The sequence below is a fragment of the Zeus faber genome (genome assembly GCF_960531495.2).
Source record: "Zeus faber genome assembly, chromosome: 13".
Lineage (NCBI taxonomy): Eukaryota > Metazoa > Chordata > Actinopteri > Zeiformes > Zeidae > Zeus > Zeus faber.
In genome coordinates, this window is record NC_137198.1 from 5607432 (window position 1) to 5624128 (window position 16697).

General features: G+C 46.5%; 2 protein-coding genes across 3 annotated transcripts in view; one reads left to right on the forward strand and one right to left on the reverse strand.

The window, feature by feature from the left end:
* Positions 1 to 2416, reverse strand: part of map4k5 (mitogen-activated protein kinase kinase kinase kinase 5) — a 43112-nt gene extending 40696 nt beyond the window's left edge. For both annotated transcript variants that reach the window (XM_080012103.1, XM_080012102.1), the window contains exons 1-2: positions 2244 to 2416; positions 1485 to 1707 (exon numbers count right to left, since the gene is read on the reverse strand). In XM_080012103.1, the coding sequence (XP_079868229.1) occupies positions 1485 to 1592 (108 nt within the window). In that variant the 5' untranslated portion in view covers positions 1593 to 1707; positions 2244 to 2416. The remainder of the gene's footprint in view (positions 1 to 1484; positions 1708 to 2243) is intronic.
* A 1777-nt stretch (positions 2417 to 4193) lies between these two features.
* atl1 (atlastin GTPase 1) lies at positions 4194 to 14975 on the forward strand (the record flags this gene model as incomplete). Its single annotated transcript, XM_080011876.1, has 14 exons — positions 4194 to 4233; positions 6805 to 7055; positions 7467 to 7601; positions 7729 to 7833; positions 8105 to 8155; positions 9047 to 9103; positions 9204 to 9296; positions 10025 to 10163; positions 11252 to 11379; positions 12409 to 12465; positions 12581 to 12652; positions 12769 to 13200; positions 13742 to 13756; positions 14862 to 14975. 14 exons carry the CDS (start codon positions 4194 to 4196, stop codon positions 14973 to 14975), a joined length of 1689 nt encoding a protein of 562 aa, XP_079868002.1.
* Between the last annotated feature and the right edge of the window lie 1722 nt (positions 14976 to 16697).

Consider the following 16697-nt stretch of genomic DNA (forward strand, 5'->3'; position numbering starts at 1 on the left):
TTTCCAAATTTAAGTATTTCCGCTGTCAGTAGGGCACAAAACACACCCATTGCAGAACGCGTGTTTAGACAGGGGCCTGATCGTATTTCACCCTGCCGCAGCCCAAAGCCTGTGTGCTCTGAGAGAATACCAGGCACCGCATTCCACCAACGGCCTGTCTGGGGGTGGGCGGAGGGGGCAGAGACAGCTCTGTAACGGCCATGACAGGCAGTTTGAAGTATCACACATTTTATCAAGTTGGCCGCTGGTCGTCTTTTGCAAAACTAAAAGGTAAACTACAACATTATCCAACGCACTGAGCCTCATTTGACCCATCGGACAAGGATAGGCAGCCTGATGATAACACTATCGTTGATAGCTTTCTCTTAGAGGTGGGTGGAATTTGCTGGGACATTATGCTACAATGATACCTAGCTATCCACTTGACATGTTCTGTGATTCTTTTGGGTATTGCACGTCAATGTTAAGGACGTTGATGTAAAAAAAATAAAGCTTGAAAATAAGGTATACCAAGCTCCCGTTTCCCCAGTGAACTGTAATGCAAAATTGGCTGAACTGTATTTTTCAACTGTGCAGATTCAAGGGGAATCTCTTGAGTACAGTAGTAGCATCGGCAATGTTCTGCTTGAATCTTGTATCATCCAAAATCTGCATTTTCTGACTGGAATAAAGCACTGCCTCACTATTGTTTTGCAGATCATGATGTCGATATTAAAATTGTAAAAACAGATCATCTCAACAGTTAGGATACAATCTTTTCATTATTTTCTTCATAGATTTCCACTGGAACAATTTTCGCTCATACAGCATAGAGACAAGACATTTAAAATAAAAAAAAATTTAATTATTTGAGAAATGTTTGGATTGTTTCAAGACCAAATAACAAAACTTTTGAAAATAATTTGTGAGGAATGTGATCCTTCCGGGTCTCAATTCATGACCCAAACTTAAATTGAGTATGTTTACTTATTTTTATTAATTTTGCTTGTTTGCACTTTCATTATCAACATTTGATTGCCTTGTATAAATATAAAGCACTTTGCGCAGGATATTATGTATGATACATACATAGATACGGTTGTTATTATCAGTTTTGAACGCTGCGGCCCGCATATTACCTAATAGTTCACATAATCATAATGTGATCAACATGTTGCAACACGTTTTAAATTTGAATCGGATCTATGCATTTTTCAGAAGCACAATTTCAAAACTACGTTTGAGTCAAAGACACGGCCTGTGCAACAGTGGAAATGTGTGGTCACGACTAGTCACTAAGCAAAACTATGGGTGGTAAACGACTGTAAATAAACTACTGCTCCGACTACACAAACAACTCGTTTATTGGGGACTTGGAACGCGGTCCGTGGTTCAAACGGCTACTGTTGAAGCCGCTGGCCCCTGACTCCCAAACATTCTGCGCTACGTTGGGATCATGAGTCAGTGCTCCGGCGGCGCATGTCTGCGTGGGACCCCGCTCTCACCTTGTACACGTCTCCGTACGTTCCGCTTCCAACCCGCTGGATGAGCTCGAAGTCCTGCTGCGGGTTCCTCCTCTGAATCTCTCCGCTGGGCCGCGGAAAAACATCCATGGCTCGACGACACGGAGGGGGCGGGGGCCCTTCACATTTAGCTTTTTGCGGGTCACACGGGCCGCGAGGTGGGTTGCACGGACGGTGCTTTAGTGAACGCGGCCCCCTCCATGTCCTGGTAGTGGGACGGACACACACACACACACACACACACACACACACACAGGAGGAAAAAGAAAAGTTTTTTTTTTAAAGGTACACAACTTGTTGCTGGGGAAAAGAAAAGCAAAAACAAACAAAAAAACAACTTGTCCGTAACAGCGCGAAGCTGACGTTGAGGGTCACTTTGTAGACGTAGAGAAATGACGTCACGAGCGTCTCAGCCAAGCGATCTAAATCACGGGCGCCGACTACTTCGCGGAAAACATCGCCGGATGGATCAGCAGCCGCGCACCGTTGCGCCAGTCAACCGACGAGACTATCCGTTTCAGGGTTGTGCTCTCTCGCACGCCACTCGGGCGATTGGGTGTCATTGTTTCAGGCACGAATAATAACTTCGCCACCACTGACATAACGGGAGCGTCGCTATTGCCGTGTGATACGCTTCATAAGTTAAGAGTCCAGCAAATAGCCGGGTCTCAGTCCTGACAGTTAGCTGCCCGCTAGGCGTTAGCTTCCAGGCGTGTGGTCTTGAGTTCCGAGTCAACCTACCTCTCGTGGAATCGGCACAAGGGAACGCCGAGCCCCGCATGTCAGGTGTTCTTTTTGTTTTCTTTTCTTTTCTTTTGTTACTCTCGCTTCGGCGGTGTCGCGGTGTCCGGGCGTCGAGCGAGTCCTCCGAGGCGGACACGGTCCGGTCCCTTTTGTTCCGGAGGAAAACTGCAAACTAGTGTTCGGCTGGTGCGCCGCGCTCTCTCCTCCTGGAGCTGCGTTCAAGTCGTGTGGGAATCCCAGGGCGCGCCGCTCGCTTTGCCCAGGACGACTTTGACGCGTTTGACGCCCAGATCAACATTTGGAAGTAATGTGAAGTGGGGGGGTGCGTGAGGAATACCACGTAGCAACTCAAACATGGTAGTACACGTTCGGTTGTCGTTATTATATTACAGTCTATGTGCATAGGCTACTTTGCGTTCCATTTTATTTACTGTCATCCAAGCTCGTTAATTATCTCGGCAACCCCCGTTGCGCCGTTCTTGGTCTTGGGACAAAGCCCATCTCTAGGTGGTCCGGTACCGTTTGGGATTCGGGGGCTGATTCGGGGGCTGATTCGGGGGCTGATTCGGGGGCTGACGTGAACAGCTGCGTCCGAGTTGGGAGACGCGCGTTTCTCGCTCTCCCCGTCGCGCGAAGGCAGCATCACGCCGCATTACGCCGCATTCCTTGGAAACTTGGAATTCGGTCATTCCGAGTCGGTGGTTTCCACTTCCGAGCTCAATGTGTCCAGTTGCCTCTCTCTTCGGGGGGAGCATACGACGCCTCAGCGAACGCCTGTTGGTTTGGCACCTTGCGAGCTCTACGACGTCGAGCATGTGTGTTGACGCGACACGAAGCGCATACACGGCATTTCGGCGCGAAGTGCGTTTTCAAATGGATCCATCCGAGGGAACGCGGTTCCTTATGGACGGTGTATGCCGCCGTGCAATTGTGACGTCAGAGCCCCCGTCTCGGTTGAACGCGGGCCCCAAACGATTTGGCCCCGAAATTCCGACATGGAATCCCGGCGCCATCGGCCGCGCCCGCTCCTTGTGCGCTCCCCCCAGCGGGGCGGGGTGTCGATTTTCCGAGTTTCGGGCGCGACCGGAACGCAGCGTCCGTCGCCGGCGAGGGGCGCTGCGGGCGGAGCGGCTCGACGCGCTTCGGGGCCGTTGTCGGCTCTGCCCCGCGGACACGTTCAGATAGAAAGAAAACACACAACAACAAAAAAAAAATATATATATATACACGCCCGGAGCAATACACGGGAAGCACGACGGCGTTTGCGTGCAACCGATTTCCGCCCCGCACCGAAATAATACAAACAAACGTTTTAATCCTTTCACGACTCTCAATCGGAAGGTTCCGCAGCGAACCGCGCGCCACTGCCGCCACCTGGCGGCGCCGACGCGGAACTGATCGCTTTTAATGGCGGCGACCGAGACGCTGTTACGGAGCGTGAGCAGGTAAATACACGAAACACAAAGCTCTCGTCTTTCACGCGACCCCGTAATACGACAAAGAAGCAAATCTATAAAATGACCGTCTTGCTGCGGACCCCCTGCAATTCACTCGAGGACAATTTCACTCCCCAATCTGGGGACCCATGCGGCAAATGACCTGGGGCAGAGTCTTATTGTAATCAACGGCAAAACAAGCGTCATAACGCAGCACGACGGCGCCCCCCTGCGGCGCTCATTGAAACGGCACCGCCTGTAACAAATAAAAAATAATATATATATATATATATATATATATATATATATATATATATATATATATATATATATATATATAATAAGAAGGGTGGGGGTGGGGGGGGGGGGCAAAAAAAAAAAAAAAGCCCCGCTCCATCCATCCTCCTCGATGAGCGCATCTTGTGCCCACAGCACCCGGAGCATCCTCCCATGACTGCAGAGTAGGACCCCTCTCTCCGACAGCAACCGGGCTCGGGATCGGGACGACGCCATGGCGAGGAACCGCAGGGACAGGGACAGCTGGGGTGAGTGTTGCCGTTCGCACGGACTCCTCCATGATCGCCCGGCGGGTGGAGGAGGATGAGGGCGACGCGGCCAATCAGCTGGCCATTCGGACCTCCATGGTGGTTGGGGGGGGGGGGGAACACACACACACACATGAGGGTGGATGTCGGATATGATGTTTTTGTTTATTGCATCCTGTGTGTGTGTGTGTGTGTGTGCGTGCGTGCGTGCGTGCGTGAATGTCGTTCAATATAAAGAACATACATTTTCCTTCATTGTTTTCAGATTAGAAATGATCACCGTTTTGAAAACGCCTTTATTTATTTCAAAGGTCAGAGGGCCTTATAATAACAGTATTTGTGTGTGTCTGACAGGCGTGTGAATGATGGGATTATGTGTGGTAGATGTAGCGTGAAATCAAATGAAAGAGGGAAAGGGCTAAATAGCTGGACACCATGATGGGAGTCATCCTCTCTCCGCCACCGCTCCACCCTCCACCACCAACCCCCGGCCGTGTCACCCTCTCCCCTCATAGGCCTAATCACCTCCATCTCCATCTCCAGTTACTTATCGCGTCTCAAACCCCAGGCCCCGATGAGGGAACGCGGCTTGACATCCCGCGGAGCCGATCTGGACTGACCCACTTACCGGAAATTCGGACACAGTGTAGAGGCGGAATTTGGTGCTGATGCTGTGTGTGTTATTCCGGAGGTGCTAATGGGTGGTGGTGGTAACTAGGGTGAGGCCCCTGCTATGGGAAATAGCACTGACTGTATTCTCTCGTTCTTCTATGAACAGGCCTCGTATGAACAGGTCTTTAAATTATTTACCGTGCACTCTCGACACCCTACATGAATTTTAATGCGTTTCCAAAATTTTTGTCTGCGGCACCGTATAATACCGGTTGTATAATCACATACTGTGACAGGAATCACAATGCACAACATACAGTACCGACAACCATACTAACAACCACACCGTCCCCCCCTTTTTTTTTTTTTTTAAACTAAACTCATCCTATGCATAACATCGCTTTTCTTGTGCATTCTGTATATTTGGATTTCATTGAAAATGTGCATGGCTAATTTTTGTACTTATTATTTTATTTTTTGCCGACTGCTCATTTTTTTCCAATGCGAACTTTCCTTGTCGGTGAAAATGCACGCGGCGAAATAAACAGATCTGTCATTCGTATTCTGGTTCCTAAATGTGGCTGACACACCTCCCGAGGTGTCCTGGGGATCCCAGGCGGTGATCCCACACGGATCGGTCTGCACGGATAACACCGTTCTTATTAACGGTTCATTCCGGCTGTTTTTACAACCTAAAGACGATCTATTGACGGCAGATCAAATAAGCCCCGATCCGTACTCCAGCCCTGGAAGTTGCTCTGCCGGTCAGACTGTACGGATAGAAAACAAATGGCCTGAGTCACTGCCTGGGAGTGGAACGCTCCGGAAGAAGCTGTAAATGCACATGCTGTCACGGATATGAACAGATGGGTCGGCGTCGCGCGGATCATTACGGTTCTGAACAAGCCTTGGCGACGACGCCGGGACATAATGGATGGTGTGGTGCAGCGGGAGTGTGACCGTCACCACCGGACCCTGCTGCTGGTCACTCACTCTTTACATTTGGTTCATCATTCCTACTACTATTACTATTTGTCTGGTAATGATCCCAAATGATGGCACGGGGAGCTACGCCGGGGTATTTCTGTCAAAGTAAGAAAATCAATTTGCTATTCAGACTTTTTGAAAACGCCATTATCCTTTCCCACAAAGGGAACAAATGCATTGGCTTCCTCTGTGTTTCTACACATGCTGCAACAACAACAATATCCTCGAGTTCAGGGTCTCTGTGCTCTCGGGATGGTTTGCTTTTCTCCTCATTTACCCATCCGTCCTGCTGAGTACTACTCAGGGTTGTCATGTCACAAGTGCTCACACGCACCATTGACTCGTGATGCACCAATTGTGAAATCCCGGGCGGATACCGATGCCAATGTTTAAAATAACAATTTGGTCGATAGCCGATACCGACGCTTACAGAGTTCCCGTGAACGCAGCATCGCTTCCGGCGCGAATCACAGTTTTCCGAGTTCCCGTGAACGCAGCATCACTTCCTGTCTGGAGCGTCTCGCGGATGGCGTCGTTCTCTCGGACGGATTAAAAAAAAAAGAAGAAGAAGCTAAAAGGCGTCTCCAAATATACTTTGACGTTAACGTACCCGGGCGGCCCCGCCCAAGTTCAGTCTATGTGCGGAAAACGCTGGATAAACATCGGCCACCGCCATTGGCGAACGTCGTCTTATTTGCCGATAGGCCGATGGCGGTCGACGAGGCGAATATGGGTGCATCCCGACCATCGACACATTTGGAACTCTTAAGGGCCCCCAATGAGACCTTTTGGGAGGTGGAGGAAACTCACAAAACCTCCACACCGACAGCACCTGAGGCAGTAATGAAAGCCAAGTCCCCGGTGCTTCCAGAGAGCGCCCCGTCCACCCCCACCCCCAACCCCCCCCGCGCCCCCCGTCACCGTCCTCCTACAGTGAACTAAGCCCCCCCCCCCCCCCCCCCCCGCCGTGTGCCCCAGGCTCCCTCAGTGACAAGCATGTCTACGACTGGAGCTCGGAGGAGGAGGAGCCGGACGGCCGGGCGCGGCCCGTCCAGGTGCTGGTGGTGAAGGACGACCACACCTTCGAGCTGGACGAGGCGGCGCTGAGCCGCATCCTGCTGGCCGAGGAGGTCCGGGACCGGGAGGTGGTGGCCATCTCCGTGGCCGGGGCGTTCCGGAAGGGGAAGTCCTTCCTCATGGACTTCATGCTCCGCTACATGTACAACCACGTGAGTCTGGAACCTGGAAGTACAGTTCCTCCAAAATAATGCAAAATATCATCTTTAGGCTTTTCGGCTAATTGCGTATTTTCCAAATTATTTCCATCCTCTAGTTTTTTTTAGGCTGGGTTTATTTATAGGTTTTATATTGTTTATTTATACAATATATTTATATTTATATTCTATTTTTGACTTTATTATTACTGACAATTTTTTATCTGCGGGCTGCAGTGTCACTGCAATTTCCCTCTGGGGGATGATTAAAAGTATCTGGATGTTATCTATCCATCTGTCCATCATTTAAAATTTCTCCTCCCATGAATAAGGTCATACATGGACACACCGTTAGAATCGGCAGAGTCCTATCTACAGTTCATACTGGACAGTAGGTGTTATCGAATGGTATTCTACCCTGTTTAGGCCCGCGAGGACTGGCTAGGAGACCCCCAGGAGCCCCTCACCGGCTTCTCCTGGCGAGGGGGCTCGGAGCGGGAGACCACCGGCATCCAGGTCTGGAGCGAGGTCTTCCTGGTGGACAAGCCCGACGGACGCAAGGTGGGGTGCTCAGGAATAGATGGATGAACTGGTGGGGGGCCCGGTGCTCGCCCGGCTCACAGACGCGGGAGGGGGGCTGGGAGCCTAGGAAACGGGCGTTATTAATGGCCCTCGCGTCCCTCTCCAGGTGGCCGTGCTGCTCATGGACACACAGGGGACCTTCGACAGCCAGTCGACGCTGAGGGATTCAGCCACCGTGTTCGCACTCAGCACCATGATAAGCTCCATGCAGGTACGCAGGCCCTGCCGTTCCCGCCGGAAATGATAAGGAAATAAAAAAGTGACAAAACCTCCCGTTGAGTGTCTTTGAATTTCCACGACACGTAATACAAGTATTTTTAACAATGTGTGGGAAGTGTCTTCACACGGACCCCAATTTGAGCCGATCCGATTCGGCTCTTACAAGTACATCCAGTTCCTCGGGGTTTGATTTTAGGGTTTGGCTATTCACTCAAAGGGGCATTTGTCGTGATTTTGAACAGTATATTTTTTTCCGCCCCCAGGTCTATAACATCTCACAGAATGTTCAGGAAGACGACCTGCAGCACCTACAGGTAACGCACACAACGCAGGTTTTAAGTGGTTGTGGTGTTGGGGGTGGCGTGATCCAAGCAGCCTCGCCTGTCTCGGGTCTAGGTAACTGGGCCCGGGATCAGGGGTGGCCGCGCGCCTGTTGCTCGTCGGAGCAATGGATGAGCACGGGTTAAATCACCCATCCCCACACACACACACACACACACACACACACACACACACACACACACACACACACACACACACACACACACACAGAGGGAGCCTCCGTCATGAGAAGGTTCCATCCGCTCCCGGTTTGTTACATCCTGCCACTCTCTTCAATAAAATGGTTTGTCCTTCAACATAATCCACATTAATACGAGAAATTCATGGAAATGTAGCTCTGCTTTCTTGTAAAATAACCAACAAACAACAACTTGAGACCCTTTGACTTTGAGCTTTCAGGAAAACCGGGCCGGTAATAAACTAACAGATATTTATATTGTTGTTATTTGTTTGCGAAAACGTGGGGAAAAAAGGCGGAAGCTCAGAGAAGTTAAAACGTTTCAGATGAGAGGAAAGTCGTACGAAGGATTTAAACTCTTCAGAAATTAAAACAATTCACACGCCAGATATTATGATGGAGCAATGTGAGCCTGCTCTTATTGTCAGAGAGACAAGCGACGTGTAGGGGTCGTGCAAATGTATTTATTTATTGCGCTAAAATCAAAGTTGAAAATAAATTCAAAATAATGAAAATGAATTCATATTTTTTTATCGTTTAAAAGATACACCTTAATTTTGTTTTATTAAGAAACACGGAAAAATCTTATGAGCCTTGAACGATAATGACATGTTATGACAAATAGCAAAGACGCTGTCAGAGAAAATAATTGATTTTTTAAATAATCTCGTCCTTTTTGCTTTAGCTCTTCACTGAGTACGGCCGGCTAGCCATGGAGGAGAACTTCCTTAAACCCTTCCAGGTACGTCACTTTCATTCTTTCAAACGTTTTTTCATTTTTTTATTAAAAGAAAATGACCGAAAGGAGCGCCTGGGTAATGGGGGAACGTGTTTGTTTTCAGTCCATGATTTTCCTGGTGAGAGACTGGAGCTTCCCGTACGAGTTTCCCTACGGACAGGAGGGAGGCATGAAGTTCCTGGAGAAAAGGCTCAAGGTGCGATGTTTTTTTATTTTTATTTATTTATTTTTTTTCATTTTAATTATTATTATCTTTTATTTGGAACGTCAAACCACAATGACATTTAGGGTCATGATGGACTGATATGGATACTGGTATTCGATACTGCTCTGATAGTGGGTTAGATTAGACAGTATGCCCAAATGTGATACTTGGAGAATATAAAATATATCGCATATGAAAGAAAATGACTATGAACTCAGACTCTGAATGGGACATATAATAGATAGATAGATAGATAGATAGATAGATGGATAGATAGATAGATAGATAGATAGATAGATAGATAGATAGATAGATAGATTTTGGCACAAAGAAGTATATTAGATCTCTTTAATGGGGAAAATTATACGTCATTATAATATTCTCATGATCCCAAACTAATGCTCAAATACTTGATACTTAACTTAGTATTGGATTGGGCTGGCGCTTGGAATGAACAAATAATTAAAGTTTGGGATTCAGAATTGGTAACAGTACAGAAAAGCTGAAGATTCATACATATCAAAAAAGGTCACACCAGTTAAATAAAATGCACCGTCCAGCTCACAGTCTGGAAATTCCTACATTTTCACACATTCCTACGTATCTCACCGAGAAGGAAGGAATTTTTGAATCATTTTTAACATTGATATTGAGCGGTGTGAAAAATGTAATATAATAACAATAAAATTTCATTCTAACATTATTATTTGTGTCCTCAGATCTCGGAGAACCAGCACGAGGAGCTGCAGAACGTGCGTAAACACATCCACTCGTGCTTCACCAACATCTACTGCTTCCTGATGCCGCACCCGGGGCTCAAGGTCGCCACCAACCCGCACTTCGACGGCAGAATCAAAGGTATGTTCTTCAAATCCTAGTTAAAACCCTTAAATCGCCCCTAATTTCCGCGGACCGATCTGAGCGGGACGAATCATTTAAAAGCGCCTGAAAAACATTGTGGGTCGGTTTCGCAGACGGGGTTTAATCTACATCAGGGCTAAAATAATCCCATTTAAATGAATCCAGAATTTAGAAATGCCTTTCTGAGCATGACTGAGAATGAGCGTGGCTGAGAAGGGCCACTTCAGCTAGTCCAGATTATAAGTGTTTAGTCCACTTCAGTTAGTCCAGAATAAATGTGTGATTTATTCTACTTAATTTAGTTCAGATTAAAAGTTTGATTTAATCCACTTCGGTTAGTCCAGATTAAAAGTGTTTAGTCCACTTCAATTTGTCCGATTAAAGATGTGATTTTAGCCCACTTCGATTAGTCCAGATTAAAAGTGTTCAGTCCACTTCAATTAGTCCAGATTAATAGTGTGATTTATTCCACTTCAATTAGTCCAGATTAAAAGTGTTTAGTCCACTTCAGTTAGTCCAGATTAAAGATGTGATTAAATCCACTTCAGTTAGTCCAGATTAAAAGTGTTTTCCACATCAATTAGTCCAGATTAAAAGTGTTTAGTCCACTTCAGTTAGTCCAGATTAAAGATGTGATTAAATCCACTTCAGTTAGTCCAGATTAAAAGTGTTTTCCACTTCAGTTAGTCCAGATTAAAAGTGTTTAGTCCACTTCAGTTAGTCCAGATTAAAAGTGTTTTCCACTTCAGTTAGTCCAGATTAAAAGTGTTTTCCACTTCAGTTAGTCCAGATTAAAAGTGTTTAGTCCACTTCAGTTAGTCCAGATTAAAGATGTGATTAAATCCACTTCAGTTAGTCCAGATTAAAAGTGTTTTCCACTTCAGTTAGTCCAGATTAAAAGTGTTTAGTCCACTTCAGTTAGTCCAGATTAAAAGTGTTTTCCACTTCAGTTAGTCCAGATTAAAAGTGTTATTAAAAGTGTTTAGTCCACTTCAGTTAGTCCAGATTAAAGATGTGATTTAGTCCAAGATTAGGCCTAAAACCGCCCCCACCACGTATGTTGTTTTTGTGCTGTTGTCGTGCAGAGATCGACAGGGAGTTCATCGACAACCTGCAGCTCCTGGTGCCGTGGCTCCTCAGTCCCAAAAACCTGGACGTGAAGGAGATCAACGGCAGCAGCATCACCTGCCGAGGCCTGGTGGAGTGCTTCAAGGTCGGACAGAAAAGGACAAACACCATCCGTTTTGTCTCTTACTCGCTGAATAACACACAATAAACGCAAAAAATATTTAATCGGTTTTCACTGTCGCCGCTTCCAAAGTGGGGATTATTGTGCCTCTTATACGTCCTGTCCACATTACATATGGTTACGAGACAGTAAAGACATTCTATTCTATTCTGTTGGTGTTAAGAATAAATATTATTATATAAATAATATTACTTATAATAATAAATACATATTTTAAATTTAATGGAAATCTTTAAAATATTTTATAATTCTTAAAAATTATATATTTTTGATCACAGAACTTTCTTGCCATTTGCCAAACTGCGTCACGCCTTTCAGTGCAGATCATATTTGAGAGCCTTTGTAAATTTACTTTTACAAAGACAGACTGAAAAAGGTAAATAATGATAAAAAATGCAATATCATTGTTTTATTTCTGACTAGTTTTGCTGTGTTGTATGTGCTATGTGTATTCTAAGTATTATTATTATTATTATTATTATTATTTATGAATAACAATGGACAAGAAACACAAGAAATAACCAAATAAATACATAGAAAATAAAATAAAATATTCAGCAAATTATTGCAAAATATAAATGAATGAATGATCAGATGAATAAGTAAAGAGAATAATAAATGATGACATCACATGACATCATTTAGCAGAGGCTCTTGTCCAAATTCACTGACAATAAGTTTATTTGTTGTTAATGTCACCTTCTGTAGGAATAAGTAACATTAGTGGAGTTAGAATTTTTTTAATAAAATGTTAATCAATATATCAATCAATAATATCAATATATTGTGAGGAATCGCTTGAATACGACCCCTGAGCCAATACTTTATGTATTATATTCTTTTACCTTCAAAATGTTTTGAAACCGCACGTGAGCTCCTGTTGTCTCTCAACCATGTGTGGAGTCTCTGAATCGATGCTGCAAAGGCAGACTCCAGTCATTGTACTGCACGTGAATATGAATATGACTCTGAAATTCATTTCCTCCATCTCAGGCGTACATCAAAATCTACCAAGGTGAAGAGCTGCCGCACCCAAAGTCCATGCTGCAGGTACCGTGCAACTTCCCAGCCCACACACCTGACCCGTGCATTGTCCTGCGATTTACTAGTGTGTGAACGAAAAATACCCTCTCTCTCTCTCTCTCTCTCTCTCTCTCTCTCTCAGGCCACTGCAGAGGCCAACAACCTGGCGGCGGTGGCAGCGGCCAAGGACCTGTACAACAAGAAGATGGAGGAGGTGGGGTGAAGCCACGCATCCAGGATTCCCTAAAAAGGCACACGCCGCGAATCCCACCCCCCGCGCGCCTCACACTTTTCTCCCCCCCACCCTCCCCCACCAACCCGTGTGTCCAGGTGTGCGGCGGGGACCGTCCCTTCCTGGCCCCCAGCGAGCTGCAGGCGCGGCACGGCTCCATCCGGGAGGAGGCGCTGCAGGTGTTCCGGGGCGTGAAGAAGATGGGCGGGGAGGAGTTCAGCCGGCGCTACCTGCAGCAGCTGGAGGCGGAGGTGGACGAGGTGTTCGTCCAGTACATCAAGCACAACGACTCCAAGAACATCTTCCACGCCGCCCGCACGCCCGCCACGCTCTTCGTGGTCATCTTCGTCATGTACGTGGCGGCAGGCATCACGGGCTTCGTGGGCGTGGACATCATCGCCAGCGTGTGCAACATGGTCCTGGGCCTGGCGCTCATCACGCTCTGCACCTGGGCCTACATTCGCTACTCCGGGGAGTACCGCGAGCTGGGCGCGGTCATCGACCAGGTGGCCGGAGCGCTGTGGGACCAGGTGGGTGAGAGGCGTTTATTCCCTGAGGTGTTCGTGACGTGAAGTGATCTGTCCTTGGGAATGGAGCACAGGGTGTCTGCGGGGGTATTGAAGTGGTGCTTGATGCTGTGGACAAAGGACTGTGGAGTAGATTTATTCCAGTCCCTGATCCCTTATCTCGCTATCTGACCTCAGCGATGCAGCTCGTAGAACCGTCTAGTTCATACCGTGACTTGTTTCTTAATTCCGTTACAATTTTTGACTTGTCCTGAAAAGGTCTCAAAATGTATTAAAACCTGCAGACACCCTGTATAATATTGCAGGTATGAAGCATTTGGTTAAATTGCCCTGGGTTTAAAGCAAATGAATATGAATGGATGTGGATGTTTTACACGTAAATAAGACTCTTTTTTTTCGGCACTAGGGGGCGTGATTTGTCTCTAAATTGGGGAAAGACAAAGGCAATACTACAGCTGTGGTGTTTCTGATTATGTTGTTTGTGTGAGGTTATGTATTATATTCTTCTCCTAATTATACATTCCTCTTATATTCCTCTCTTTAGGGAAGCACAAATGAGGTAAGCCATTTATTAGGGGTCCAGCCCAAAGGGCAGGAACCCGACTGTTTTTGCTCGGATTCTTTTTCTTCTGGACACTGTGACACGTCGCTGTGCCGGGATGCTGTACTGGGATGGTGTCTGGCGCTCAGAAACCCTTGAACCCACGGACGCGAATTAATAAGACTTGTATTCCGGGCGGTCCACACACGCCGTGGTCCAAGTATGATCCAGACCATTGTGACATCGTCATCCAACATGATATGATGGATGTATGTGTGCAGGGTGTAGCTCTGGGGGGCATTTCACGCAGCGCCACGCGTGATTGAACTGCCTTCCATTGTTCCACTGGCTGGCATTGGCGTTAGAGTTTATTGACATGTTTTGAGGGGAAATAGCATTTTCGTGAACTCGGGAAAACTGTAATTGGTACAATTACTGCGATCAAACTGAACCCTGAAGCCTGATTCACTCCAAATGGCTGCCATGGTATCAACACTGTAAGATGATTGAAACATTAGAATCGAATAAAATGTTTAAATTACATTTTACGTCACATTTACTTTTTATTTTACTGTACATTTCCCCAATTGACATTGTCTACAGAGACAGAGATTGAACAGGGCAGATAAAAAAATGAAACGTTATTGTTTTTGTTTTTTTTATTGCTGACTTGTGTGAGACCCAGACAATGTGTTGTATAGTTATCGTCATTATTAGTAGTAGTATATTATCGTTACGATTATTTAAGATAATAGACAAGGAACACAAGAAATAACCCCCAAAAAATAGAAAATAAAATATTCAGCAAATTGTTGCAAAAAAAAAAAAAAATCAATGCATGAGCAAATAAATAAGCGAAGAGAATAAATAATAATAATGACATCATTTAACGGAGGCCTTGTCCCAATTCCCTCACAATAAGTACATTTTGTCCGTGGTGACTTCTATAGGAATAAGTTACATTAGTGGAGCTAGAAATTGTATTTTAATTTAATAATGTCAATATATTGTGAGTCTCTCTCTCTCTCTCTCTCTCTCTCTCTCTCTCTCTCTCTCTCTCTCTCTCTCTCTCTCTCTCTCTCTCTCTCTCTCTCTCTCTCTCTCCCCCCCCCCCCCCCCCCAGGCGCTCTACAAGCTGTACAACGTGGCGGCCAACCACCGGCACCTGTACCACCACGCCTTCCCCGGGTCGCAGGCGGAGGAGGCCACGGAGGAGCACGGGCGCAGGAGGGACTGACGTAGCGACGCAGGACGGTGGGACGACGCCCGGACGGACACCACCTCCCCCGGGGTGTCACCGCGTAGCTCGACGGACAAGGGCGGAGGAGGAGCGGGAGGAAGGTGGAGGCGGTCGCTGTTGCGTTGTGTGTCCAGGTGTCGGCTGGTGCACTCCACCGCATTCACTGGGCCCTGTAAAGTTCACGTGTCGGCGGCAGCCGAGCGTCCAAACCTCCACCTTTTTGATTTGTCCTTGACTTTTCGTTGAATTTGGTTTAACGTGTCAAACGAACGTTCACCTGTACAGAGCGGCCCTCCGCCCCGGACACGCCGAGCTACAGTCACGTGTGCATATCGCGTTTCACGTCACCCTGGTTTTTTTGTTTTTTTGGTTTTTCATGTTTGGCTGAGGAATATTTAAAAATATAACCAATCCTGTGATCGACCTGTGACCATTGATTTTGTTTCCGATGAGGTCAAATATCTATGCCATGTCTGGAAGCCAAACTATGTACTGAATGTTACACCCTGGAGCACACGCGTGTCATCAGCATGATGAGAGATCAGTGTCTGTCCTTGTAGCGGGTAGAAATTAAGCGTGTGTTGGCTTCCGTTTACTTTTAAGCGGTTCGGCGTCGTAACGCCACGACGACACATTGGGTCTCATTTATTTTGTGAGGGAGCAGACGCTTTGGTACTTATCGATGTTTGTAGCTGCCATTTTGGTTTCTTTGGATCTCGAAATTCACACCCGCTCAAGATCAGGTGGAAATCTTGCAAAAACGTTTTTGTCATTAAAAGATAACATTCTACCCTTACATCTTTATTTTGTAATGAAAATACAAACCTTTTTGGTTTTTTTGTGCTTCATGGTTGTACATCACATATTTTAATATAATATTCTACTGTAGTTCTGTATTTGTAGATGTTTTACCTTTTCATGCTTGAGTTTTTCCATCCCAGTTGCACGGCTGCAAACACAGCAAAAAATGATTTTTATTACTCATTATTATGAAGTATTTGCATCTTCTGCCCCTTGAGGGCGGGATGTGAATTATGAGACCTGTGGGGTACAAAAACAAAAAACAAAAAAAAAAATCTTAAAATCGACTTATTTTCTACTCTATCTGTATGAAATTCGGTGTTTTATTCTCCCAATATTATGTTGATCTGGAAGCAGCGGCATTTGGTCCCATCGCCTAAAATGAGTTTGCCGCCATTCCTCCTCCTGCCGCGTTCCACTTATTTGGTGTTTTATTTGTGCAAACTACTTACTCCATGCATGTGCCTCTACTACACACACACAGCTTTTAGAAGTGCTCCTCGACTCAAACCGGGTCCATTTCACGAGAAATATCCGTCCAACCTGCGCAGGGATTAATAAATGAGACCCAATATTTGTACAAGTACGTGTTTGGTGGTTTATCGGGGGGGGGGGGGTGAAGTGTTAGCTCTCTCTCTCTCTCGCTCGCTCTCTCCCCCTCTCGCTCACTCTCTCTCCCCCTCTCTCTCTCTCGCTCACTCTCTCCCCCTCTCGCTCACTCTCTCTCCCCCTCTCCCCCGTGATCCTTTTGTGCGTGTGTGGCCTTTGCGGTCGGGGTGGGGAGGGGATGTTTGGTCCCATTGTACTGTAGGGGCGGGGTGAAGCCATTGTGTTTCTCATTGAATGTTCTAGAAAATCTGTGGAATGTGTTCTCTGGCCGCCGAGGAATCCCAGCTGGACGCGGCTGGATGTGGTTGG